The sequence below is a fragment of the Pieris brassicae genome, chromosome 10 (genome assembly GCF_905147105.1).
Source record: "Pieris brassicae chromosome 10, ilPieBrab1.1, whole genome shotgun sequence".
NCBI classification, from domain to species: Eukaryota; Metazoa; Arthropoda; class Insecta; order Lepidoptera; family Pieridae; genus Pieris; species Pieris brassicae.
Genome location: NC_059674.1, coordinates 10,894,220 through 10,917,591, shown reverse-complemented (window position 1 = coordinate 10,917,591; position 23,372 = coordinate 10,894,220). Strand labels below are relative to the sequence as shown.

At 33.4% G+C, this 23,372-nt stretch overlaps 4 protein-coding genes across 5 annotated transcripts in view; 2 read left to right on the top strand and 2 right to left on the bottom strand.

The window, feature by feature from the left end:
- The first annotated feature begins 426 nt into the window (after positions 1 to 426).
- LOC123715319 (dynein regulatory complex subunit 3-like) lies at positions 427 to 5,556 on the top strand. The gene is made up of 9 exons (XM_045670283.1): positions 427 to 600; positions 810 to 1,177; positions 1,542 to 1,714; positions 2,167 to 2,376; positions 2,649 to 2,789; positions 3,186 to 3,387; positions 4,440 to 4,625; positions 4,854 to 4,993; positions 5,391 to 5,556. Exons 1-9 carry the CDS (start codon positions 501 to 503, stop codon positions 5,533 to 5,535), a joined length of 1,665 nt encoding a protein of 554 aa, XP_045526239.1. The 5' UTR covers positions 427 to 500; the 3' UTR covers positions 5,536 to 5,556.
- A 1,156-nt stretch (positions 5,557 to 6,712) lies between these two features.
- LOC123714833 (enoyl-CoA delta isomerase 1, mitochondrial-like) lies at positions 6,713 to 22,752 on the bottom strand. 2 transcript variants are annotated; one of them, XM_045669408.1, is made up of 5 exons: positions 22,644 to 22,752; positions 9,730 to 9,971; positions 9,371 to 9,517; positions 7,544 to 7,756; positions 6,713 to 7,149 (listed from the first exon to the last, which is right to left on the bottom strand). In XM_045669408.1, the coding sequence occupies exons 2-5, from the start codon at positions 9,961 to 9,963 to the stop codon at positions 6,889 to 6,891; spliced, it is 855 nt and encodes a 284-aa protein (XP_045525364.1). In that variant the 5' UTR covers positions 9,964 to 9,971; positions 22,644 to 22,752; the 3' UTR covers positions 6,713 to 6,888. The 2 variants fall into 2 exon arrangements, with proteins under 2 accessions (XP_045525364.1, XP_045525363.1); XM_045669407.1 differs by lacking the exon at positions 22,644 to 22,752 and adding an exon at positions 10,871 to 11,020.
- On the top strand, positions 11,167 to 12,638 carry LOC123714834 (nuclear envelope phosphatase-regulatory subunit 1). Its single transcript, XM_045669409.1, has 4 exons — positions 11,167 to 11,357; positions 11,623 to 11,694; positions 12,030 to 12,164; positions 12,434 to 12,638. The coding sequence occupies exons 1-4, from the start codon at positions 11,330 to 11,332 to the stop codon at positions 12,592 to 12,594; spliced, it is 396 nt and encodes a 131-aa protein (XP_045525365.1). The 5' UTR covers positions 11,167 to 11,329; the 3' UTR covers positions 12,595 to 12,638.
- The window catches only part of LOC123714832 (CYFIP-related Rac1 interactor A), a 33,540-nt gene continuing 22,839 nt past the window's right edge, over positions 12,672 to 23,372 (bottom strand). The window contains exons 3-4 of the mRNA XM_045669406.1: positions 22,644 to 22,921; positions 12,672 to 15,504 (exon numbers count right to left, since the gene is read on the bottom strand). Of these exons, the coding sequence (XP_045525362.1) occupies positions 15,240 to 15,504; positions 22,644 to 22,921 (543 nt within the window). The 3' untranslated portion in view covers positions 12,672 to 15,239. The remainder of the gene's footprint in view (positions 15,505 to 22,643; positions 22,922 to 23,372) is intronic.

Below are 23,372 nucleotides of genomic sequence, written 5' to 3'. Positions count from 1 at the left end.
GGGGAGTCACCCGTAATATATTCACACGCGAAAAAATACACCGACCGGCGAATTTCACCTTCCGTTCTGTTACACTCTTATTCTGTTATCCTTAGAGCTGACTTCATTATTTCTTTTCACCACAAAAACTTCCTACTCCTCATCCAAGAAGGTTGCTCCGAATTGAAATCTCGTTTTTTTTTAAAGCTTCGATAGACATGAGTTCTTACATGAGTTGATTGATCTCAGAGATTTCAACTTTATGACTGGATTTTTTTATTGTAGATATATTTTTGTAATTCTAAATATCGCTTATTGTTTTCAATGGGGACTGGGGCCCATTTACGTTCACGGGGCCCTGGGCTTCAGCCCAAATAGCTCTTTAGTAGATCCGTCCCTTTGGTTGGCTGGTACAAACAAATTATCTTAGCAACGCTGTCAACAAGCTTTAAAAAGCGTTTTGGGGAATTTTGAGACATACCCAAAGATACATTAAAATATCACCTTTATTATAAATCAACATGACTGAAAAGAAATCACTGAACAGTTTAATTATACACCCTGCTATTGAACCAGGCGTGATTGACAATGCTATGATAACAAGATGTATACTTGAATATGGTAAAGTACTAGTTGTATTTCATCTGCTCTTACCTAAATTTTATTATATTGAAATAGGAGATGAGGTAAAATAATTTGTGAGACTTCAATATAATTATTAATTAAAAAAACATCAAAAAACGTTCTAATTCCCTTCTTTCATTTATATCAGCATTTTGTGCCACGATGATGATAGTATGACTTTACTAATAGTGTATTATGGGATAAAGGTCCTACTGAAGAAGCGGGAAGACTTTTTGCCGAAGAAGGAGTTCATTTGGACGAAGCACCTATTTTACGATTGGAATTTCAAAATATATTAAGAATAGATCATCTATGGATGCTGAAATCCTTGAGAAAATTAACTTTAGCTCACAATTTGATTCAAAAAATTGAAAATTTAGATCAGCTAACGGGACTGAACGAGTTAGACATTTCGTTTAACAAGATTGAAAAAATTGAGAATTTAGATAAATTAGTTGATTTGGAAATTTTAACGTTGTTTCATAATAAAATAAGAAAATTGGAAAATATGGAATGTTTAGAAAAGTTAATGGTTTTCAGTATTGGAGATAATTTAATTGAGGATTATAAAGAGGCGAGTAATAGAAAAGTATTTTTGTAACACTTTTATACTATTTTTTTAAAAGATCAAATAGTTAAATTTAATCCCTAATCGTACCCACAGAACGTGCGCAAAACCAGTAGTATATTTTAAAGACCTTACTTAATTTATGTAAAAAATACATGCCACAGAAAAACCTCCTAGAATTTTGTGTATCTTGATTTTTATAAAGCATAAAAACTCTGGACAGTTTTAATCAATTATTATATTAAAAGTGTCCTAATCCACATTTTTTTCTCTTTTATAACAATTCTCGCGTAGTATTTTAATGAAGAATAATCATTGAATGTGCATAAGTACCAGGATTCAAGAAATTAAAAGATGTAAAAATCTTCAGATGTCCTACCTCAGAAGATTCCGGAAGTTACGATCTGTTAGCTTTAAGGGCAATCCGTGTTGTGATGATCCCATGACAAATCAGTTCCTGAAGTGTGCTCTTCCCATTGTCACTTATTTGGACTATAAACTAATTACCGAAGAGGAGAGGGAATCAGGACAAGCGTTATTTCGGTAGGATTCTATATATTGCTAATATAAATAAAATAAAAAATAGACTCGTCGAATTATAGGTTATTATTTTTTGGGTTTTAAATCACATTTCGGTCTTAGTTCTAGCTATTTAGTTATATCTAGTCTTTTATAAGACAATAACGTGTTATGGCACTTCTATTTCTTCAGAGGAACGTCTGGAAGAGGCGTTCACTTTCAAATGCGTCGAAAGCATAATAATTAAACACTCACAAGAGTTTACTATTACTAAAACCAAACCTACCTTACCTAATACACAAAAAAAATATTAATATTACTGTATGAGTATTACAATTTTATAATGTGGAAAATTAAAGAATCCAATTGTTATCGTTACAATATCTCCGCAATTGTAGTCAAAGCAATCTGCTTCCACTGACCTGGAACACATATGCTGGCCATAAATAACAGATTTTTACAACTCCACATTTCAGCGGTATCCTTCGTAAATTGGATGATGCAGATGAAAAGACTGAAAAGGCACGTATTGCTAAAGAGGAGTATGATTCACGAGTTGAGTTTTACGCGATGTCCTTTGTGGAGTATTTGAGTGGACCCGAATTAATTGAGACAATGTTTGAGAAAGACCCAGATGGGGCATTACTATTGCAAGTAGGAGGGGAATTGATTGGGTTCTATGAACAGTAAGTATAGTAGAGAAAATAGGCATTACCCTCAATTTTTATTTATAGGCAAGGATCAATATTTTGTGTTTAAGACAGTTTTTGCCGCTCACCACCACCACCGTCACGGTTTTACATGAAAGTGTTAGCTGTAAATGTAAATAAATAGTTATATATACACACGTACTTGGCACTAACTCGTTTCTATTACCCATACAGTATACTGCTCATACTGTTTATGTTTCGCTCCCGCAAGACTTTGTACGCTGTTGCTGATATATTGATTTTTTTAGGTATAAAGAACAATATGTCGAAACCATGGCCGGCTTAGTAGAATTTGCTCAAGTGGCCTATAATGCACGACAAAATGAGATAAAGCTGTTTAAAGACCTGGTTGAAAACGCTTTAGATGACAGTGTTAAGAAGAGTAAAGCGTACGTATTATTCCTAATTAAGTCCAAATTTTGATATTGCACAATGGGCAGGAGAGAGACTCTTAAGTGGTCACCGCCGCTCACGCTTGCAACACATTGAAACTGATAAGCATTTTTTTAATTTAGGCTAGGCAAACGGGCAGATGGCTCATCTGATGTCAAGTGATACAGCCGCTTATGGATACTTATATTTCCAGAAGGCTCTTAAGTGATGTGCCGGCTTTTTACTGATTGATACGCTCTTTTTTGAAGAACCAGCTATCTATGACTTGTGAGGCTACACCAAACTTTAACAGTACTTTTTTTACCTAAAAAAAAATAAACCGAGTTTTAACACCTGTACTTTAAAAATATTTTTAATGGTATTGGTACTAAATTTTGTTCTTATTTCTGTAGTGTAGTAGAAGAATACGAAACGAAAAAAAAGCCGTTAGTAGAACAAATGAACGAAATCATCGGTAAAGTGACGACAAAGCAAGCAACGCTGGAACAGGTGGAAACAAATGTTATTGACTCGGGAGAAGCCTTTACTGATTTGATTTATGATCTCTGGAAGAAACTAATGACTATAGAAATGCAGCTCTATGAACGATGCGAGGTATTTTTCACCTTAGACACCAACATCCTGCAAACTAAAAAAGAAATCCCAATTCTATTGTTGCATTATTTTCCAGTCCCCTCACATACCAACCTCCAATGTTCAATAAAATAATGAAAATCTAGTACTTAAAAATATGTGTGGCAGTAAATGAAATATATTGAATCAAAAATTATGATAAATTTGAGTATGCGTGATATGCATGGATGTGTATGCATGTGAGTGGGTGAATATGAAAATCTTTTTCATCTCCGTAAACCATCACAGATTTCGGCTGAGGTATACGCGCCAAAACAGCACAGGCTGAGATGTCAGGCCAACAGCGATAATTTATTATAAACAAATATTAAACCACAATTAATAATTTTTCGGTAGTACCGATTGCATTTACAAATATTACAACATATTGTGCAAGCAAATTCCATGAAATAAATTGGCGCGGGTAATAACATGAGCAAGTCTCCGGCCAGAGACGCCAACCCTTTTAAGGAAAGCGGATATTTCCACACTTCCCCGATGCCTAACTGAACTTCTGAACTTCTCGGTCACATATCTGCCTGATTGCGTTTCTGGGGGTTTAGTCAAGGTGACTTAACATATATATTTAGACAGTCGTAAACTTAATTTGTATGAAAATGACAGTTCGTGTCGACAAAGGCATTTTGGCCTTAACATAGTGTATATAGAAAGTTGAAAACTAAATTTGTATGAAAATGATGTTAAGGTATCTTGGCTAAACCCCCTTGTCTGAGCTCCCTAATAGGCTATGATGAAGGAGTCTCTGTTTATAAAACAATAAAGAAAGTTAAAGAAAAATACATGAGATTGAATTGGTCAAATGATATGCCGAGACTAATATTATTCGAAAATAAAATAATATAATAAAAATATATAAAATAATAATATTAAAATAAATAAATGAAAGAAATTTAATTCTAGAAATGTTTATAAAGGTTCTAAAAGTTTTATTATAATATGTAAATAAATGATATATACATTTTTACTGAATATTTAAAACTAATAATTGAATATTTTATACCGTAAAATTTTAGGAATCTAGAGTACAGTTTTCCGTAAACATGACAGAGATGATAACGAAGCTTCTAGAAGTGTCTAGAAACGCATTCGGGGCGTGGAGGGAGCATGAAGGAATGTGGTCTATGCGACAATTAGATGCGCTGTCAAAATTATTGGGTAATAAGATACTTTTGGGCGATGCACCGCCTGAGTTATTTGAGGTACACGATCTATCAGTTTTTTTAGTAGTAACATATTTACATAATATTTGTTTTTTGAAATTTGATATCCAATATCTTCCTCTACAGAACGAAATTCAAATAGATAAATTCCTATAAAATACTATTTCTATTAAACTCTCTCAATAACTACCAAAGTTCAAGCATAAATCTGTACTTAATACTGTTTTTTTTGTTTGCAAAATTTAAATTCACATAACGGTGTTTTAGGCAATGATGGACAGAGACGCCATGATGAACCTCGTAGCCCAGTCCTCAGACAATCATATGCGGTTTATCGACGCTCGTGAAGATCTATTGATGACACGAGCGAATAAATGGCGTGATGACCTCGTACAAGGGACTAACGAGTAAGTATATAAAGTCAAAATACATCCCAAAAAGTCGGGGAATGATGATGAATTATAAATAATATACCCCTTGTGCCCGTGTTAGTGGTGTCAAAGTATATATTTTAATAAAACTTTACCGGTTATTTATTATCTGTGAATTTATTTTATTAGAGGCATTCGCTGACCACGGCTGTGATAAGTGAACGTAAACATTTAAATATATAAATGCGTGGTACTTTTAAATCAAAGACTTTTAAAGTAGTTAAATTACACGTCGAATTGATAACATCGTCTTTCGGTTTTTAGAAATAAATATAGATATATAGTAAATAAAATAATATTTACTAAAAAATGACTACATGTTTTACCTTAATCATGATATTTGCTAAGCATTTGCATTAACATCTTTTTTCAGTAATGAAGTCAAACGCAACCGCGATCGTATAAGTGAAATATACTATTTCATAGACAATCAAAGAGAAGAGTGGACGGATATGCAGATGAGTATGACGGAGACTGTTGATCCGGAGACGGCAGCATTATTGGCTGATGAATTTTAGTTCTTTTATTTAATAAATGTATCTGCGTTTATTTAAATTTCCTTCACCAACTCCATCTATCTATTATAATTAACGATAACCAATACACGTTTTTCATCATCGGACGTCAAGGCAAAATACAAAATATCATCCGTATCGCCTCGACGTCCGTCGTTCCACAACTGAGCGTTTTCTAAGGCAGTTTTTGCCGTGCACCACCTCTATGTGGAACCGGCTGCCTATTGAAGTATTTCTGAACCAATTCGACTTAGGGTCCTTCAAGAAAAGAGCGTACCAATTTTTAAAAGGCCGGCAACGCACTCGATAGCCCTCTGGCATTGAGCTATCGTATCGCTTAACATCAGGTGAGCCTCCTGCCCATTTACTTCCTAATTTATAAAAAAGTACATCGTAAAATTATTTGCCTAGGGTTTAAAAAAATTATATAATAAATAGGGATATAGGTAATTTGACGTACTTAGGAGGTGATAGGGGTGTCTATTTGACATAATTGTCACATATGTGTTATGCATAAGTAATCCATTTTTGAGTTTCAAAATAAATTAAAAATGACACATCAAACATTTTTTTTAAAGTATCAAATTAAATCAATTTTTTACTGATTTAGAAAGACGATTAAACACTAGTTTTTTATGAGTATTAAGAAACTTAAGGGTACAAATCTAAAAAAGCAAGACGAAAAATGATATTATTTCAATGTTTTTTTTCTCTAAAAACGTTTGAAAGATGGCTTGCATATACTTTAACAACATAGCTTTTTCCTTAGGTCTCAAACAATGCATGACAACTAAGAAATGAATGCACGGAAACTGAAAAATAAAGGAAGCAGACATTATATATACAGAATTCTGTAGTATATGGGCAGTATTTGTCTACAGTTATTCACAAAGAGGTAAAATCCTGAAAGGAGTGTTGCTGTACCTTTTTTAAATGAAAACTCGAAATTGGTTTACTTTTGCATTATGCATATGGGGGTGTTAAAATTATCGCCTAAATTATAAATAGTCAGCCTATCACTTCATATGGTAAATACGTTGAACTACTGTAAGGTATAAACTTATTTAGTTGCTTATTTGGTCTGAAATGTCAAGTTTAATCGCATTATTAATCAAATCAAACATATTTTAAAACTTATTTTTTATTTATTTGGTAACAATGTCACGAATAAAACATTTATTTATAAATATAAAAGTATACTGATATAAAATTACACTGATCGAAAAATACATATGCAAATATTCACTGTTTAAAACACTAGTTTTAAATTTATGTCCACAGGGATGTATATATGTCATAGAGGAGATGTCAACTGTCAAAAGTAAAATTTATTGGCGGTAACAAGTGAGGCTGGTTTTATGATTTGTTGGACTTCGCTTTCAACATATGAATGTACATTTCCAACGACTGTTGAACCTGAGGTACTTTTAGATGAGTTAAGAATTCTTCTAAATCGGCTTTTTTGTTATTTTTGAGCCACTGGGTTGATGAATCCCTAAATTTTTGCTTAGTTACCGCTCGGGCCAAGGGTGGGATGTTGTCAAACTTTGCTATAAAACCTTTACACTTTTTGATTGCGTCATCTTTATCTTTTGCCGCCTCGTCTATAAGTCCAACCTAAGAAAAAAAATTTTTAAAACCTAAATGTTAATATTCTGTTCGCCTTCACAGCTTACATTCACGAGTCAAACTCAGGACTAATAAACATTAGCTTTATATCTTTCTTTTTTACGCAATTGTTGCATAAATTAAGTTTGTTGCATAAGTGTTTGCACAAATAATATCACAATTCCTTTTTCTTCTCCCCTTTTATTATTTACATTATATTCTATATAAATAATAAGCTGATAAACTCTTACGCGCGCTGGATTGAGGGCAAACCGGTTTTATGCCTATAAAAGCAGCGCGTACGACTCTGGCTGATTCTAGCGACCGTTTGCAATAGACTAAATTTGTTTTTTTTTAGTTATTCTGTGTTTATAATTATATTGTACACTAATATTCTACGAACCTTTAATGCTTCTTCTACCGAGAACAGTTTGCCTGTAGTCAGTGCTATTTCAGCCTCTCTCTGAGGAATAGTATTCAACATAGAGTCCATAAACCATCTCGGAGCGACAATACCTAGAGCAGTTTCGTTCAACCCTATGGTGTATTTACCTGACACCATAGCCCGATATTCACAGGACATGGCTAGTAAACACCCCCCAGCAGGTGAATGTCCCTGTAAGCGGAAGTGTAATTCTTTTGTTTGGTTGTGGAAGAAAATTTATATACCTAGTCCAGCCATAAGTTCAGTTACAAATGAAAATGCATTTTTTGATGAAATAATGTAATACAGTCAAATCGTTTAGAACAACATCGAGTTTATATTCATCAAAGGTCCCGGCTGAATTCTATTGTATTAGGTACTTAATAACAATGCCATCGGCCAGCGACTCTACTCATATTTATGACCAAATATGAGTAGACCCTTCGATGTCATTATAACAGATTTTGACTGTATTATTAAAATATGTTAAAGCCTCAGCAAAAAAATACATATTCTATTCGAAATGGGCACCTCTGGCCTTTAATCTGTTTGGCCACAAATCTATGGATTTACGCACTGTTTCCAAGGAAAATTTCGCCACTTCGCTTGCTTCAAAGATTGTTTAAGAGACTCAATGTCGCCGTATCGTTTAGAGCAGGCCATGTCTTCTAAAACTTACCATAATTTGCAGTCTAATAGATAAATGAGGGCTAGTCTTTAGCTCTTATAAAGACCGGGACGTTGGTTTCAAGACAGGCTTGGTTAGTTCGTGTGACCAGGTGCAGAATCCTGCTGGAAAGTCCACGGAATATTTTTATAAAGTGTATTGCTGAGACGTCTCACATGATCCAAGACTGTATCTTAATACAATTTGGCTGAAGTTTTCAATAGTTTTTCACATAAATTTAGTTTTGTGACTCCTTGATAAGACACGCCCCACCAAACCATCTCTGACGCAGGATCATGACTACGTTGTACCTTTCCGACCACTTGAGCAGCTTCTTTAGAACTCTGAGCGTACACTTTATCATTTTGAAATATATTTTTCATATTCTTCAATTGTGAAAAATGTTTCATCGGTAAAGAGGATATTCCTGTGTTTTTCACCTGAGTATCGCGACAGAAGGCGTTTTAATCGAGCCACTCTCTTTAATCTACGATAAGCACCGAGCTTCAGGTCTTGTTTTATAATACAAGACAGAGTCCTAGCGGGAATTTTTCGCGATAAGATTTTTTGTTTCCTGATGGGGTTTCGACGAATTCTGGCTAGTACAGCAGTTGTAGTTTGAACAGCACGCGGCCGCCCGAATAATATGTAAAAATGAAATGGTGCAAAATCGATAGAAGTTTTAAAATAATATACGTGTTCCAAATTCAAAATAATTAAAAAATAAAAGTTTTTTGTAACAGTATTTATGGCCAGACTAGTTAGAATTTTTTAAGAAGACTAATTAGGAGGGTTCAACTATCTTGAAATGATTTGCAATATTTGAATATTTGTTTGATTATTCGTTTTTACAACAAACAACATATTGTATGTGGTAAAAATATAATGGATAGTTTCCATTGACCATTTTTACAAGAGACATTGACTTATTTGTGATTTAATCTTGTGTGTGAAAAAGGAAATGCCAAAATGAAAAAGAATGCCATAAAGTTTTTTCTATGTTGTATATAGTGAGTTGTATAGCAGGGCTAATTTAAATTGTGAGATTCTGAAAAATCTTTTTTGTTTGGATTTTGTAATGCTTAGAAGCTTTTGGTTAGTTAGTTTAATTTTTTTAATTAATTGTATTTTTTACTTACATTGACGGCTGCTGCAGTTATAAGTTTAGATTCAAATAACTTTAGCCAAACATCTTGTAAAGTTGACCAAAATTGTTCAGCTCTCTTCATATCTGGTTTATACATCTCCATTATGTCTATACCTGCTGAAAATACTGTTGGTGAAGCCTAAAAAATACTTAATAATATAGTTACAACACACATAACATCACCTATAAAATATCATAGGGAATACCTTTTTAAATAATAGTTCATGTAGTTATTATTTTTGTGTCAGATACTGCATTGAATAGATAAATTTAATTAAGACGCTATGTAACATCACATTTCAACCTAATGAACATAGGTGAGACTACAGGCCACATTATATAAATACTTACAGAAGTCAAAATCATAGCTCTAAAGCCACTTTTTGCTATCTCATCAAGCGACTTACTAAGTGCTTGAAGTAATTCTAGATTCAGGCTATTTACTGGAGGTCTTTGCATTGTAACAATAGCAATTTCATCATTGTCCTTATCTGCACTCAGGTTTACAAGGTTTTGACTTGACATTGCCCGGATATTGGGAGTCATTCTTTTCATACATCTTATGGCTTGTTTTAGGCTAATCATTGTTTTGACTGCAAGATAATGTGCTTTATATTATTAAATAATTATTTTTGTTTCTAGGTCAAGACCATATTTTTTACACAACACATGCTAAACCTACAGTACAAACATTATATATAGCATTGTTTAACTGTGCCATTTCTAGGGTCATATAAAGTAGTTATAAAAAAAAATGTTAATTAGAATGAAAACAAGGCAAACCCATCAAAGTCAAGATGTTACATAAAATTTATACACTATAATGTCTGATATACTTTCTGAGCAGTTCTTACTAACTTTAGCAACTTAAAAAGTACTCCATTACTCAATTCTTTTTGTAATTGAAAATGGGTGTAATGCAGAGTGTATTATTGAATGGAAGACAAGGTAACCCAACCAAAGCCAATTGATTGATTGACGCTGATTGACTGATCGATTTTAGGGAATTCCTCGTTAAATCGAGGGATCTTACATGGAGTTTACATGGTATATCTTAACACCAATAAACAAACCCTTTTATTGTTATCAATAAAGTCAGCAGGCATGGAACATAGTTTCAAATACCTTGATATTTTATGAATTTTGAAATTTATAACAAAAAAACTTAACTGAAATTTTATAGTTTTTTTAATAAACCAGTTCCACTGTGCGAACTTTTTTTTAGCTGCGTTGATTGTTTAATTATGAATTTTCTGACGAAGAAACCTTAACAGAAATATTCCAGTTCTAGTTAGTTTTTAAGCTCTAGATAACTAAGTATCAACAAGTTATATCGATAGGAATTTGGACTTTGTACCGTTTATATGCTACTTGCTAGTACCGACTGTTTAATACTTTATAAATAAAATCTTTTATTACATGTTATGTTGTTTGTTGTTGTAATGTTTTATTTATTGATAAATGCTTTACACATAATGTTTTAATTACTTACCTTGATTTGTTGTTATTTTCCAAATTCAAATTACAGGTTAGACGTACATATAATATAAGTCGGGGTGTAAACTGTCAGTAGTCAGAACACAGAATTCCGAGACCATCTTTAATTACAATCGACATTTGTTAAATACGTTCAATTATTATTTATTTATGAATAAAAATATTATAATTTTAAATTGTTTATTTTATATATTTAAAAAGATATCGATCTTTCTCTTTAAAATCCACAAATACACCGATGCATCTGTCAGTGTCAAATGTCATATCATATGTATATCGTATTTTACTTTTCATCTACTTGATCTGTTGACGGAACTTAAAAGTAATTTTGTGATTAAAACACATAACATTCAAATTAAATTAAGTCATGGTCTTAAATCAGTGTTATACATAAGAAATTTCAATATTTAGTTGAAGTAATTTTAATATTGTTATGAATAAGATCTAAATAGCGATGTCATTAGAACAAACAGCATGTGATGGTAGGTCTAGCTAAACTAATTCCTTAATTTAAGCAATCCAACGTAATATGAATATTATATTTATGTTCTACTAATTTCCATTATCATATAATTACACACCTATAAATTCTTCAAAACTGGAAACACAAGGATGTTGTATATAGAAAAAAAAAAATTGTCCTATAAGAACAAGTACGGATCTCTTCCCAAGTACCTATCTTGTGTTATATTTTATAATAAATTTAACTCGCAAATAAATTTTGATATTCTTACAACATTGTTGTAGATCTAAAGGCTTTTGAGAGAAGATTAACAGAAGTAATAGCTTGTTTGCAACCTGCTACTACGAGATGGAGAAGTAAGTTACTATTGTTACAAATACTGCTAAAATATAGTTCATAACAACACTGCATTGTTTTTCTGTACATGTGTCTATGTGTTTAATTTTTATGTGGAGTGTAAAATAAGTGCTGAACTTAACAATAAAATTAAATATTGTATCACCAAGAGTCGGAACCCTCTATGTATAGGCCAATGTGTTCAATTTTTGTGTGGAGTGAAATAGGTTCTGAACTTAACAAGAAAATTAAATATTGTATCACCAAGAGTCATAACTCTCTATGTATAGATGAAAGGCCATATACATTACACATTGAACCACAGAGATAATTAAACTTTTAAAAATATTTTTAGTTGTATTAGCAGTGGTGTCATTATGCACAGCAATAGCAGCTTGGCACTGGCTTACGGATCCACTCACTCCTGTTGTGTCTCTCACACAGTCACTATGGAACCATCCCTTCTTTACAGTCACCTCAACTTTGTTATGTAAGAATATTTATGTTAATTAACAAAAAAAATTTTTTTTAAAGAACCTGTATAAATATATAAGAAATTTATCCTTGTTAAAAATAATAACTTGATATTAAAATTGCTACTTTAACATATTGTTTGGATAATTCGGCTGTATTGATCTTTACTAGAATTTTGTTCAAAATTATAAGCAGGCTTTGAAGACTGAGTTGATAGTTCAATTAATTTTGATATGTTTCCAGTAGATTTGAATATATATAGATAAGATTGTTACTTATTTTCAGTGCTACTCTTCATTGTGGGGGTACACCGGAAGGTGATTGCACCTAGCATCATCACAGCACGTACCCGATCTGTTCTTAATGATTTCAATATGTCCTGTGATGAAACTGGTAAACTTATACTTAAACCACGACCAGCTAACATTTTAAGTTGTCATTATTAGCCAAGAAATTGTGAGAAGGTTTAAATAAAATTAGTTTAAGTTACTATTATGTTTATTATTTATAACTTTGGTGTTTTTACTATATAATAAATAAATGAAACCCTTAAAAATTAGTTCTAAGTGAAACCAATGAAAGCAGCAATATTTTTCTAGTAGTCAATATGAAATATAGTTTAAAAATTAACAATTTGCAATTCAATATACTATCACAAGTTTGTATAATTAAGTAATAGATAGTGCGCTTTAAATAGACAATATTAAGTAGAATTAACATAGTAAAATTCTCATGTAAGATGATTAATAAAATTTTCAAATAAATCTATATAAATTTTACATTAGCTACTAACAGTTGAATACTAACTACATACAATAACTATGATTAAAGATGAGTATTGCCAAAGTAATAAATGCTTTTCAACTTTAATCGCTACAGTATAGGAGGAACACCTAACAGACAAATAATCTTAACATCAAATATTTCATTAAATGAGTTCTTATATATTTTATTAAATTTTGTTCTGAGAAAAACGTCAAATACAATATTATCAATTGGGCAGTGACACATTTATTCAATTTGTGCAATATGCACATTTCTAAATTCAACAAGATTATAGTAGTTCTGTTGTTCAAAAATTAAATTATATTTTTTCATATGAGAGACCGAAGCGGTCTTTCTAGTAAAGTATACAATTTGAAGGGTTTTTGAACATCAGAATTATGACAAAATAACTACATGATTAAATAACATTAATGTGCTATTTGTGCAATTATCTAATAACTACGTAATATTCAATACATACCCATTACAATCTTATGTAATCAAAGATTAATGAAAATTATAATTATTACTGAGTTGGGTTAAAAACTGCTTTGCTTTAGTGTATTAGAGAATGAAATGGAAGACTAGACTGGTTCAGCCTCATTCAAAACAAAAATCTAGAAACACTATACTTTCACAATAATAATTCCAATAGTGTAATCATATAGCTATCTTTACTTGTGACCTAATCAAGTTTAATTTCAAATTCAAGGTTAATTTGGTAAAGATTAAATTACTTGTTTTAGAATTTATGAATCATGTACTTTGACCAGATAAATTGAGCGTATTCGGCTTACCAATAATATATAGCGTAAAATATATTGTAAAAATGTATCAAACCGTACTACAAAATTTAAAAACAGTTTGAGGCAGTGCACTATACGATATTTTGGAAATATTTACTACTATACTTCGACTAGGGTATACGGTCCAGATTAGGGAGCGTTCAAGTATTACGTAACGAATTTGGGGGAAGGGGCGGGGGAGGGGCTCTTGCAAAACGTTACGATGCGGGGCGGGGATTGAATTACGCGTTATTGTTAATATATTTTCAACTTTCCAGTACCTTACACACACAATGGTAAGTTTTATGTTTAAAGAGTCACTGAAGTTGGTCACGAAACGTTTTACTACTACTACTATTTAAACAGAAACGTTACGGCGCGTTTCTTGGGGGGGGGGGGGGGGGATTGTGTTAAGAATCTCCAAAAATTGCGTGACATAATACTTGAACGTTCCCTTAGTGGTAGGGAGCAATCCCGTGTTTTAAATTGTTACCTTACGTTTACATGTTAGTTATAATTCGTTGGGTTACCAAAAATATTTCATCCATTATTTTACCATACCATGATATTATAAATACATCTAACCAGATAATTTAACAAGTAGATAAACTTAAGGGAAGTATGGTCGCACAAATAAGTTTCGTAACTGCAGCACAGTCAAGTCCTTTTCATGTCCCATAGAGGACTCGTTCAGGAAGGTTCACTGGGACAATATTGCACAATATTTGTGGTAACCAATTAAAAGATAATTATTATTCCTTAACATAGTTAATACTCTCACCTACTCCAATAGACTTTAGTATCTTAATCCTAACAGTTAGCGACTATTATATAAATTCTGTACGAGTTGTGAAGTAACCTTGCATTTGAGTGGGGGAGGGAATGATTTCTCAAAAAATATATTAGCTTTTGAAGCTTCGTCTAAAGTTTACTAATTTGTGCAACAATATACGCTATGTTAATAGATAAATGCCGGCTGCCAAAATTGGAAATCCCAAACTCTCAGTACATTTATGGGCTTGGCAGTCCATAATCGCAAAATTAAATAGTTTCAATATGTCAATATCACGAAGAAGCAGGAAAAGAAGGACATGTAATCCTTTAAAACAACTTTCAACGAGGTTATTCACAATATTTTAATTGAATTTTATGAATAACCCCCTTTCCAAATCTTACACTAACATTAATTTGCAAATCGGTTGAAACTCAATCGCTCTTCAAGGAACTTTAATGAAATCAAACACGCAAATATAATTTAGCAGAGTGTCAACCGATTTAACGATTTAAGACCGCAAAACTGATCATCAGAGAATTGGGGCTACAAACAGAAAGAGTCGAGACAGCGCTAGCTTCAACTCCCGTGTGTCAAAAACGTATTGAATTTCATGACGTCACAGTTCGCGCTTAGTTTCGACTCTGAATGAAACCGTAAATTTTCTGGTACTCAAACGACGCTACGCAAATAAAATGCCAACGAGAAATCCCCATGAATTATTGTCACATCATTCCCCACAGCAACATGCAAAGCTCGAATGCTGTCCTCACGCGGCTAGCAAAGCCCGAATATTCCTTGGCGTCGACTGGCTGTTCAGGTGCTTGGTGGTATATCTCAGGGCGTTCAACAAAGGTTCCGCTTTGGGAGGCGGCTGCTGTTGGAGGAATTTGACACATCCTTTAACATCCACTGAAGAGGAACGACAGAAGGCGCCCGAGGGATGTACCCAGTCGTAGAGAATTATCAAACCCACCATCACGCGAAGAACGAGTAGTGATGTTTCTTCGCGGCTAAACTGTGCTACTAGTTTCCTGAAATAAAAAAAAAGCACATAAACTAAAAAACTACACGTCGAATTGATAAGCTCCTCCATTCGCTTTTAAGACGCTGCGCCAGCGCAATAAGTATTTTGAAAGTAGCTTTAGTAAACCAATAGTTTGTTATGTGTAATTTGCATGCTGACACAAGGTGATAGGAATAATACATTCGATATATGATACTGATGCCGTTATGAACCGTTTAACATATTAATTTTTTTTTTATAGTGACTTAGGTAGAAAGACACGAAAGGCCGTTGATCTAAAATCTCTTGATAAATAAAGGCAATTGCCTTAATTACGGGTAGCACAGAAAGTCACTTGCTTGAACAACAAGCACAGAAGATCACGGAAGAAGTATCGTGTAACTCCTATTGTCAATAAACTAAAACGTCGTAAGTAGGTTTGTATACAATTACGTAGCAGCCACCGAGTTTTACTGGGTCGTAAATCGTGAGCTAAACTATATTCGAGAATTAGGGTTACCAGGAATATATAGAAATATTTTAGTATAGGAAAACAAAAATAAATAACTTTACTCAACGCAGCGTAGATTAAAATAAAATATTAAACTTATTATATTAAAATGATTACTTATTTTCTATTTTATGATGATTAAGCCTCGACATTTTCTTTTAGATTTCTTAAGAGTCTTTTGTTTTCCAACGAACATTACAGAGAATGCATATCTAAAGCATGACAAAAGGAGAATACATAAAGACCAATGCTAATCTATGAAACTGCGAAACACCTGACTTTCTTAACTGATATAACGGACTACATAGATGCAGTCGGTCAAATTATGTACTGAAACCAATGTCACGTTTAAATTAAATATCAAAATCTAGGATTGTCACACTTCTATTGTTCTCAACTGTTTCATGCATTGCGACCGCAGTACAATGAGCAGTGTGGGCCTAGTAGCTTCAGCGTGCGACTGTCATCCTTGAGGTCGTAGGTTCGAGCCCTGGCTATGCACCAATGGATTTTCTTTCTATGTACGCATTTAACATTAGCTCGAACGGTGAAAGAAAACATTGTGAGGAAACCGTCTTGCCTTAGACCCAAAAAGTCGACGGCGTGCGTCAGGCACGGAAGGCTGATCACCTACTTCCCTATTCAATTAACAAATGATCATGGAACAGATACATAAATCTGAGACCCAGACCTAAAAAGGTTGTAGCGCCATTGATTGATTTTATTTTTTATTCCATGCACAGCATAGATCGTGATGGTATAAGAAGACTGGCTACAAATGTGTGAAGATTAATCTAGCAATAGACTTGATACAATCTCTGAGCAATGAATTTAACCTAGACGTGGTAGCCCTAACAATTTATTTATTTACGAAATTCCCTGTAACCGTCATGTTAAAATCTAGGAAGCAGCTAACTGTACATGTTTTATGTACGTTCCAAATATGTTCGAACCAGGTTAACTATATTTCATTGCAACATATCAATTTAGTGTCTCAACACGTTTGCCTAACGGTAACAAATTATAAATGACGTTGAAAGTTATTCTAAATAAACTATTGTACTTACTAAACTGGCAAAATGTTATACAAATATATATGTAACTACAGGCCCAAATTATTCGATTGCCCAAAATTTGTAAAACATTAACGATAATAACATTAAAAGCTTTTCAGTATCAGAAAAGCTTCGCTTAAACTTCAGTATGCGCACCGTACCCTCCTAAATAACGTTTTATGGGAAAGCGATATAATTTGTCCAATTTTCTACGTTATTATAGAATTTTGACAATATGTCTATAATATACCTAGACGTATATATATATAAATCGTTAATATGCTGAAAATATATAGATGCGAATTAGATCCAATGATGTATTATATTTAAAGAATTTTCTGATGAAGTTATTGACTTCAGTCTAATGTCTGGGTTCTATATTTGTGATGCTATTCGTTATTATTACGAGCCGTTAGTTTTCTACAAACGAATATAAGCACATATATTTTTTAAATATCTTAGGTATTTTATATGAAATAGTCGATATGAAATATCCTACAATAAACTAAACACTCTACGTTGGTTTTTTTTATAGTAAAGGAGGAAAACTGTGTCGAGGCTCATCAGAGGTTAAGTGATACCGATGCCCATGGACACTCACAGTAACTCTTATGTAACCCTAAGTCGAATTGATTCGGAAATACTTCAGTGGACAGCTGGTACCACATAGTGGTGGTGCACGACAAAAAGTGCCTTAAAAAGAGTTTCCTTATGGAACGACGGCCGTCGAGGTGAAAATTCTTAGCTACAGTTATCCATCCGAACACTTTCCTAAATGGGTTAAAGTTGAAGAGATCCAAATCCTTACGCAACGCCAAGAGATCAAGCCGTTCGAAAAGTGACTTAACGTCAACGATTCGAATCGCTCTTCGTTGAAGATGGCCAATCATCAACTTGTATAATTAAAGTGATACAAAATTTCGATTAAAAGCAATGTTATTGTCATTCAAGGCGTGTAGCCTATTGTCACTTTCAATGGCGCGAGCCGATTACGAAATACATAATCATATCATGCGAAAATCAATTTTATCACACATACAAAGAGACTATATTTGCATGATATTAATTGGCTCCTGTATCTCCCGAATAGGTTTTGATAAGGAAGTTGGTGTGACGTCACGTGTCCTAATGATATATCGTACTACCCACGAGGCCGGAAACGCTAAACAATTTGGAAGGATAATCGCGAACAGCAGTTCTTTTAGGACCCTCATCTAGCTTTCATTTTAAGAATTTTAATGTCATATGTAACTTTTTAATGAAAAAACTTAAGTCAGAATATTAAAAAACAGACAGTTGCGTACATCCTCCTTCAATAAATTAAAATCATGGTTAGCAATGTTAAGGAGTGGACTACGGAGTTGCTGCATCTGGCATAGGGCAAGACACGCTGCAAGCCACTGACGGCGAACCTCCAGTGATGTAGAGGCACCAGAGGAAGAAAACAACGTAACTTTTTAATTAACTTTAGAAATGGACTTGTACGTATGTTATTTTTATTAAGAGCCTTTTTACCATCCACGCGATCGGATAGATTCAAGGCTGAGAAGTTACACTACAAGAGAGTGTCTAGTCCCCCTTTTTCTAGCAAGAAACGTTATCTCTGGTGGCATAGCGTCATGTAGATAACATTTAAACATAATAATCTATTTAGACTTCCGAGCATGTAATTGGTATGTCCACAACCATATCGGTAACGAAATGTCATTAATTAGTTTAAAACATTACATATTTAGGTAACAGTCCAAGATCGATCAAAGTCGGTATTTTTTGAGATCTATGTATTCACAGCTCATTACAGCTAATTTCCTTAGTATTAGATTACTTTTGTTTCGTCCAGCTTTCTCAACTGTATATATAATCTATAGTAAAAATAGGTAACGTATTATAAAGGGATTACAATCGCTAAGTGGAGCGTTGAACGATCTTTGCAATCAACAAACTTGACAGCACTTAACTAATTAGGGTTGGTAAACATTTACGAAAGGGTTGGGCAAGTTGATTGGTTGATAAGGTGCACCCTCGCTACATAGCGGACATGAAAAACTAAAGAACCTAAAATAAACACACTACACTGGCTTAACGAGTCCAAAATTAAAGGAAGTAAAAAGTTGATAACGTTTTGTCACGTTATCTTCTTTTAAAATGCACTATTGTCCTTTGCTTAAAAGCTTTAATGAAACTCTTACTTACTCTTATTACTAAAGAGAGTCTGTACTTGAGAGACCAATGCAAATAACACTAGTTATGTCTTAATATACAATACCAATCGCTTGCGTTTACGTCTGTTCGTTAACGTATGCAATAGATTGTGGTATATTCGCATAATTAACATTTCTTTCTTTAAAAACATTGTGAGGAAAACCGGTATGACTTAGACCTGTGTGTCGCATTAGTGTTCTCATTTAACTTACATGATTTTTAACATTAAATTGTTTACTTCAATGATAGATTTTTAAAAGAAATTACTAGAAAATTGTTAATGAAACACATTAAGTAAATTCTTAAACATAATGAAAATCTGAAATGCAAATTCCAAATAATTTTAATAAATTTTTGTATATTTGCAACAGTCAAATTGCCTCCTCGTGCGGTGTGGGTCCTACGATGGGAAACACTGCCTAAGACTAATAATGCATGACGCCATGAGACAGGCACATACTACATACTACTGGATCATAATGAAAAAAATATAAAACGTTACAGAAATCTAAAGCCGAGACCAAGCATTGTAACGCCAATGTTTTTTAATAAGGCACACTAATAATACAGACAGAGAAAACATTACACAAACAGAACATGCATGTGCATCTACAACAAGTATGTGCGAAATATAGAAAGGAAATCAGAAAAACAACAGACAGAAAACAGAGCATAAAATATTAAAAAAAACAACAAAAAACCTATAATTTGTAATCTACTTTTTGTAGAAACACTCTATCTGAACATTCAAATTCAGGGCGTTTTGTGTGTTTTACATAGTGTAGCGAAAAAGTAACAGATATGTTGACGCAAAACATTTGTCATCAACGTTTGGAAACCTGATATTGTGTAACACAATAAATATGCCCTTGTGCCAATAACAATATGACCACGAATGCGTAACCCAATGCTGACTTTTATTTATCGAAGGATACGTGTATCCTGCTTAACATAGCTTTAATCTTTATAAGGACTAGTTATTATATGACTTCAACTAATCATAATATATTAATATACATTTCCCGGCTCATAAAAAAAAAGCGACTATTCGAAGGAATCATTTAATATTTTTTTGATTTTGAACCGATTTTCGATGCTTCCCTAGCTTTCTCTGGAATGCTATCACCAGATTCCCTTATCATGGTATTTCCAAAAAATAATCATCAAAATGGGTTCACGACAAAGTCACATAAATCAATATTTAGGATTTTTGAGAAACCTTGTACATTTTCGAAGTCGGTTAAAAAGACGATAAGTTTTTGTTTGTCCAATCTTTGTTTAATTACTGTACATATAAATCAGCTTAGTTATACAGATAGGCGTAGGCAGGAAGCGACTTTTGAATACTAGATATTTATTGGCTTCAAGTAAAAATCTAAAAATAAGATCAGGGTGATTTCTAAATCTAATAATAAATTAAAAAACGGGTTGAAAACTTTGATTAAAGTACATTGCAACTTAGGAAAGTGTTCACTAGTGTTTGAGATGTAAGTGTAAGTTTGTGACATTTATATATATAGGTAAACATTTTTTCGTTTCGTTGACAGGTACTTTTTTTAAAGTATGTTTGGTTCGTTTTTTTAAATTACTTCATTATAAATTGAACGCTATTTTATTATTTCTCTTATACTCAATCCGTGTAAGAAAACAAATTATACTTCTAAGACATTGTAAGCATAAAACGCAGTAATATCAGGTATGCAAACATTCTTTTGATAACTCAGATTGCCTGGTCTTTACAATGAATGGGTCGTTTCATTTCGAAAAGTGGCCTACATCTTGAAGAATAAGCAAAAATAAGCTTCAAAGTGGGACTTTAAATTATAAGCAAAAGCCGTGGTTTTAATATTGTCACGGGTAGGTTTACGAATTGTTTTTATTATTATTAAATATGGCATACAAAATCTTAAGTTTCCACAGATACAGAACACTAACGTCCCGTGGCTATACATAGAATATAAATTTATCTAGACTCATAACTTATTTATTTATTAACACTTCGTTGCATACAGATATATAATACAGTGGACATAATTAAATCACAAGGAGTGCAACTGGCGGCCTTATTGTTATCGATATCTTCCAGGCAACCAAGCTAAGAAAAAAAATACGTAAGGCAAGCAAGGCTAGAGTAAAAAGTGCAAAAATACATAAAAGAAAACAAATGGAACAAAGCAAAGCAATACAAACATATGTAAACAAGACACATGAATCACTATAAATTTTAGATCAGTTAGTACGAAAGTTAGGGATAGATAATGTTTGTACAGTAGAAATTTAAAGGAAGATAGAGAAGGAGCGGAGCGGAGCTAAGCGGATAGAGGCAGGAAGTCACTACTTACTTAACTATAAAACAAAATAAATTTTAAATCAAAACGCAAATCAAAGTTTTACAGACAGAGAATGCGTGTACCTGTGTGTGTATGAAGCATGTGTGTAAAAATCATTAGCGACATTGTCTGATAGTGTTCTAAGGATATCTTAAAGAGTTACGAGCACAACTTATTGTATAGCTGTATAGTATGAATGATAAGTGTCGTTATGAAATGTAGCGGGAACAGAGAGCAGTGGGGAGTATCTTGTATTTATCGGAGGATTGGAGACAGTCAAATTTAATGTTTAGTATATATTATGAATAACAAATTTAGACCAGAGTTGACCTAGTGGCTTTAGCGTGCGAATCTCATGTCTAAGGTTGAAGCTTCGATTCCCGGCTATGCACCAATTTTTTTCTATATGCAACATTTGCTCGAACAGTGAATGAAAACATCGTTTGGAAACTCGGCTTAGACCCTAAAAGTCGAGTGTGTCAGGAGGCTGATCACCTACTTGCCTATTAAATTGAAAAATGATCATGAAACAGATACTGAGGCCTAATAATAACTCATTTATTTATTGTATTATTTAAAATACATCCATCATAATATAGCAACTTCACTAACTTTCAAGGCGAATAAAGCATTTATTTAAACAAATGCTAAACATTCTTCTATGACTGCTCGAGACTAGGTTGGTACATGTTTCTATAAACATGTCATCCAGGGCAAGAGGCTCACCTGATGTTAAGTGATACCGCTGCCCATGGATGCTCTCAATGGCAGGGGGCTCGCGAGTGCAGCCATTTAATAATTGGGACGCTCTTTTCTCGGACCCTAAGTCGAATTGGTTTGGAAATACTTCAGTGGGCAGCTCGTTCCACATAGTGGTGGTGCGGCGAAAAATACCTGTTCAGATGTGGAATGACGGACGTCGAGGTGATACGGGTGGAATTTCGTATTCTCCCTCGACGTCCGATGAAGAAACTCAGCTGCAGCTATAAATCCAAACAGCTCCTCTGAACACTCGGTGAATGTAGAGGATGCAGAGATTAGTACTAAACTATAAGTAATAAATACTTACGGATTCTCCAACATCCTCAAGCACACTTTGGCCATTGTGCTTAATGTTTCCGTGGTATTTTCCAAGTCCTGCTGATTGTCATTCACAAACTGGCTGGTCGCTTCTGACAGAACCTTTAGCATCGGCGTCGCTTGCGCATAGAATAACGACATTCTGTTAGCAACTTCTGCGCCTATGTGAGGTTCTTCCCCTGGCGGAAGGTCTGCATTGATGAGACTACCTCGGGATACGATACGCCTGTAGTAGCTGAAATCGTTTTGGATGGCTGGTGTTTTCATCTGAAACGAGGAAACTTGAAAGTTACGTATTTACTATGGTAGATATAACATAAATTGCGTCTGTTAAAATGGGCCAATGAAAAAAGAGTGGATTTTTAGTAAATCTCATAATATCTATTATTGATTGATATCGTTTTTTCATGAGTATGATCAACTTTATATTCATTTCGAAAATCCCTTTTTATACGTGTTATAAAATTAACTACCATTATTTAATGAATAAGAGTACTTGGATATTTGACTACAACATATTAACATTGAAGATAATTGTTGATTTTCGCTTAGACCATTAACATTGAATCTAAAATGGATTTCACTCATCAACAGGTAATAAACAGATATGGAGGTTATTAAAAACCTAACTATAACAAACATTGCGCACACGCAGTTTATATCCTTCATTACTCTGTTATAAAGTCTAACCTGAACACTGTAATACTTTACGTTAGTC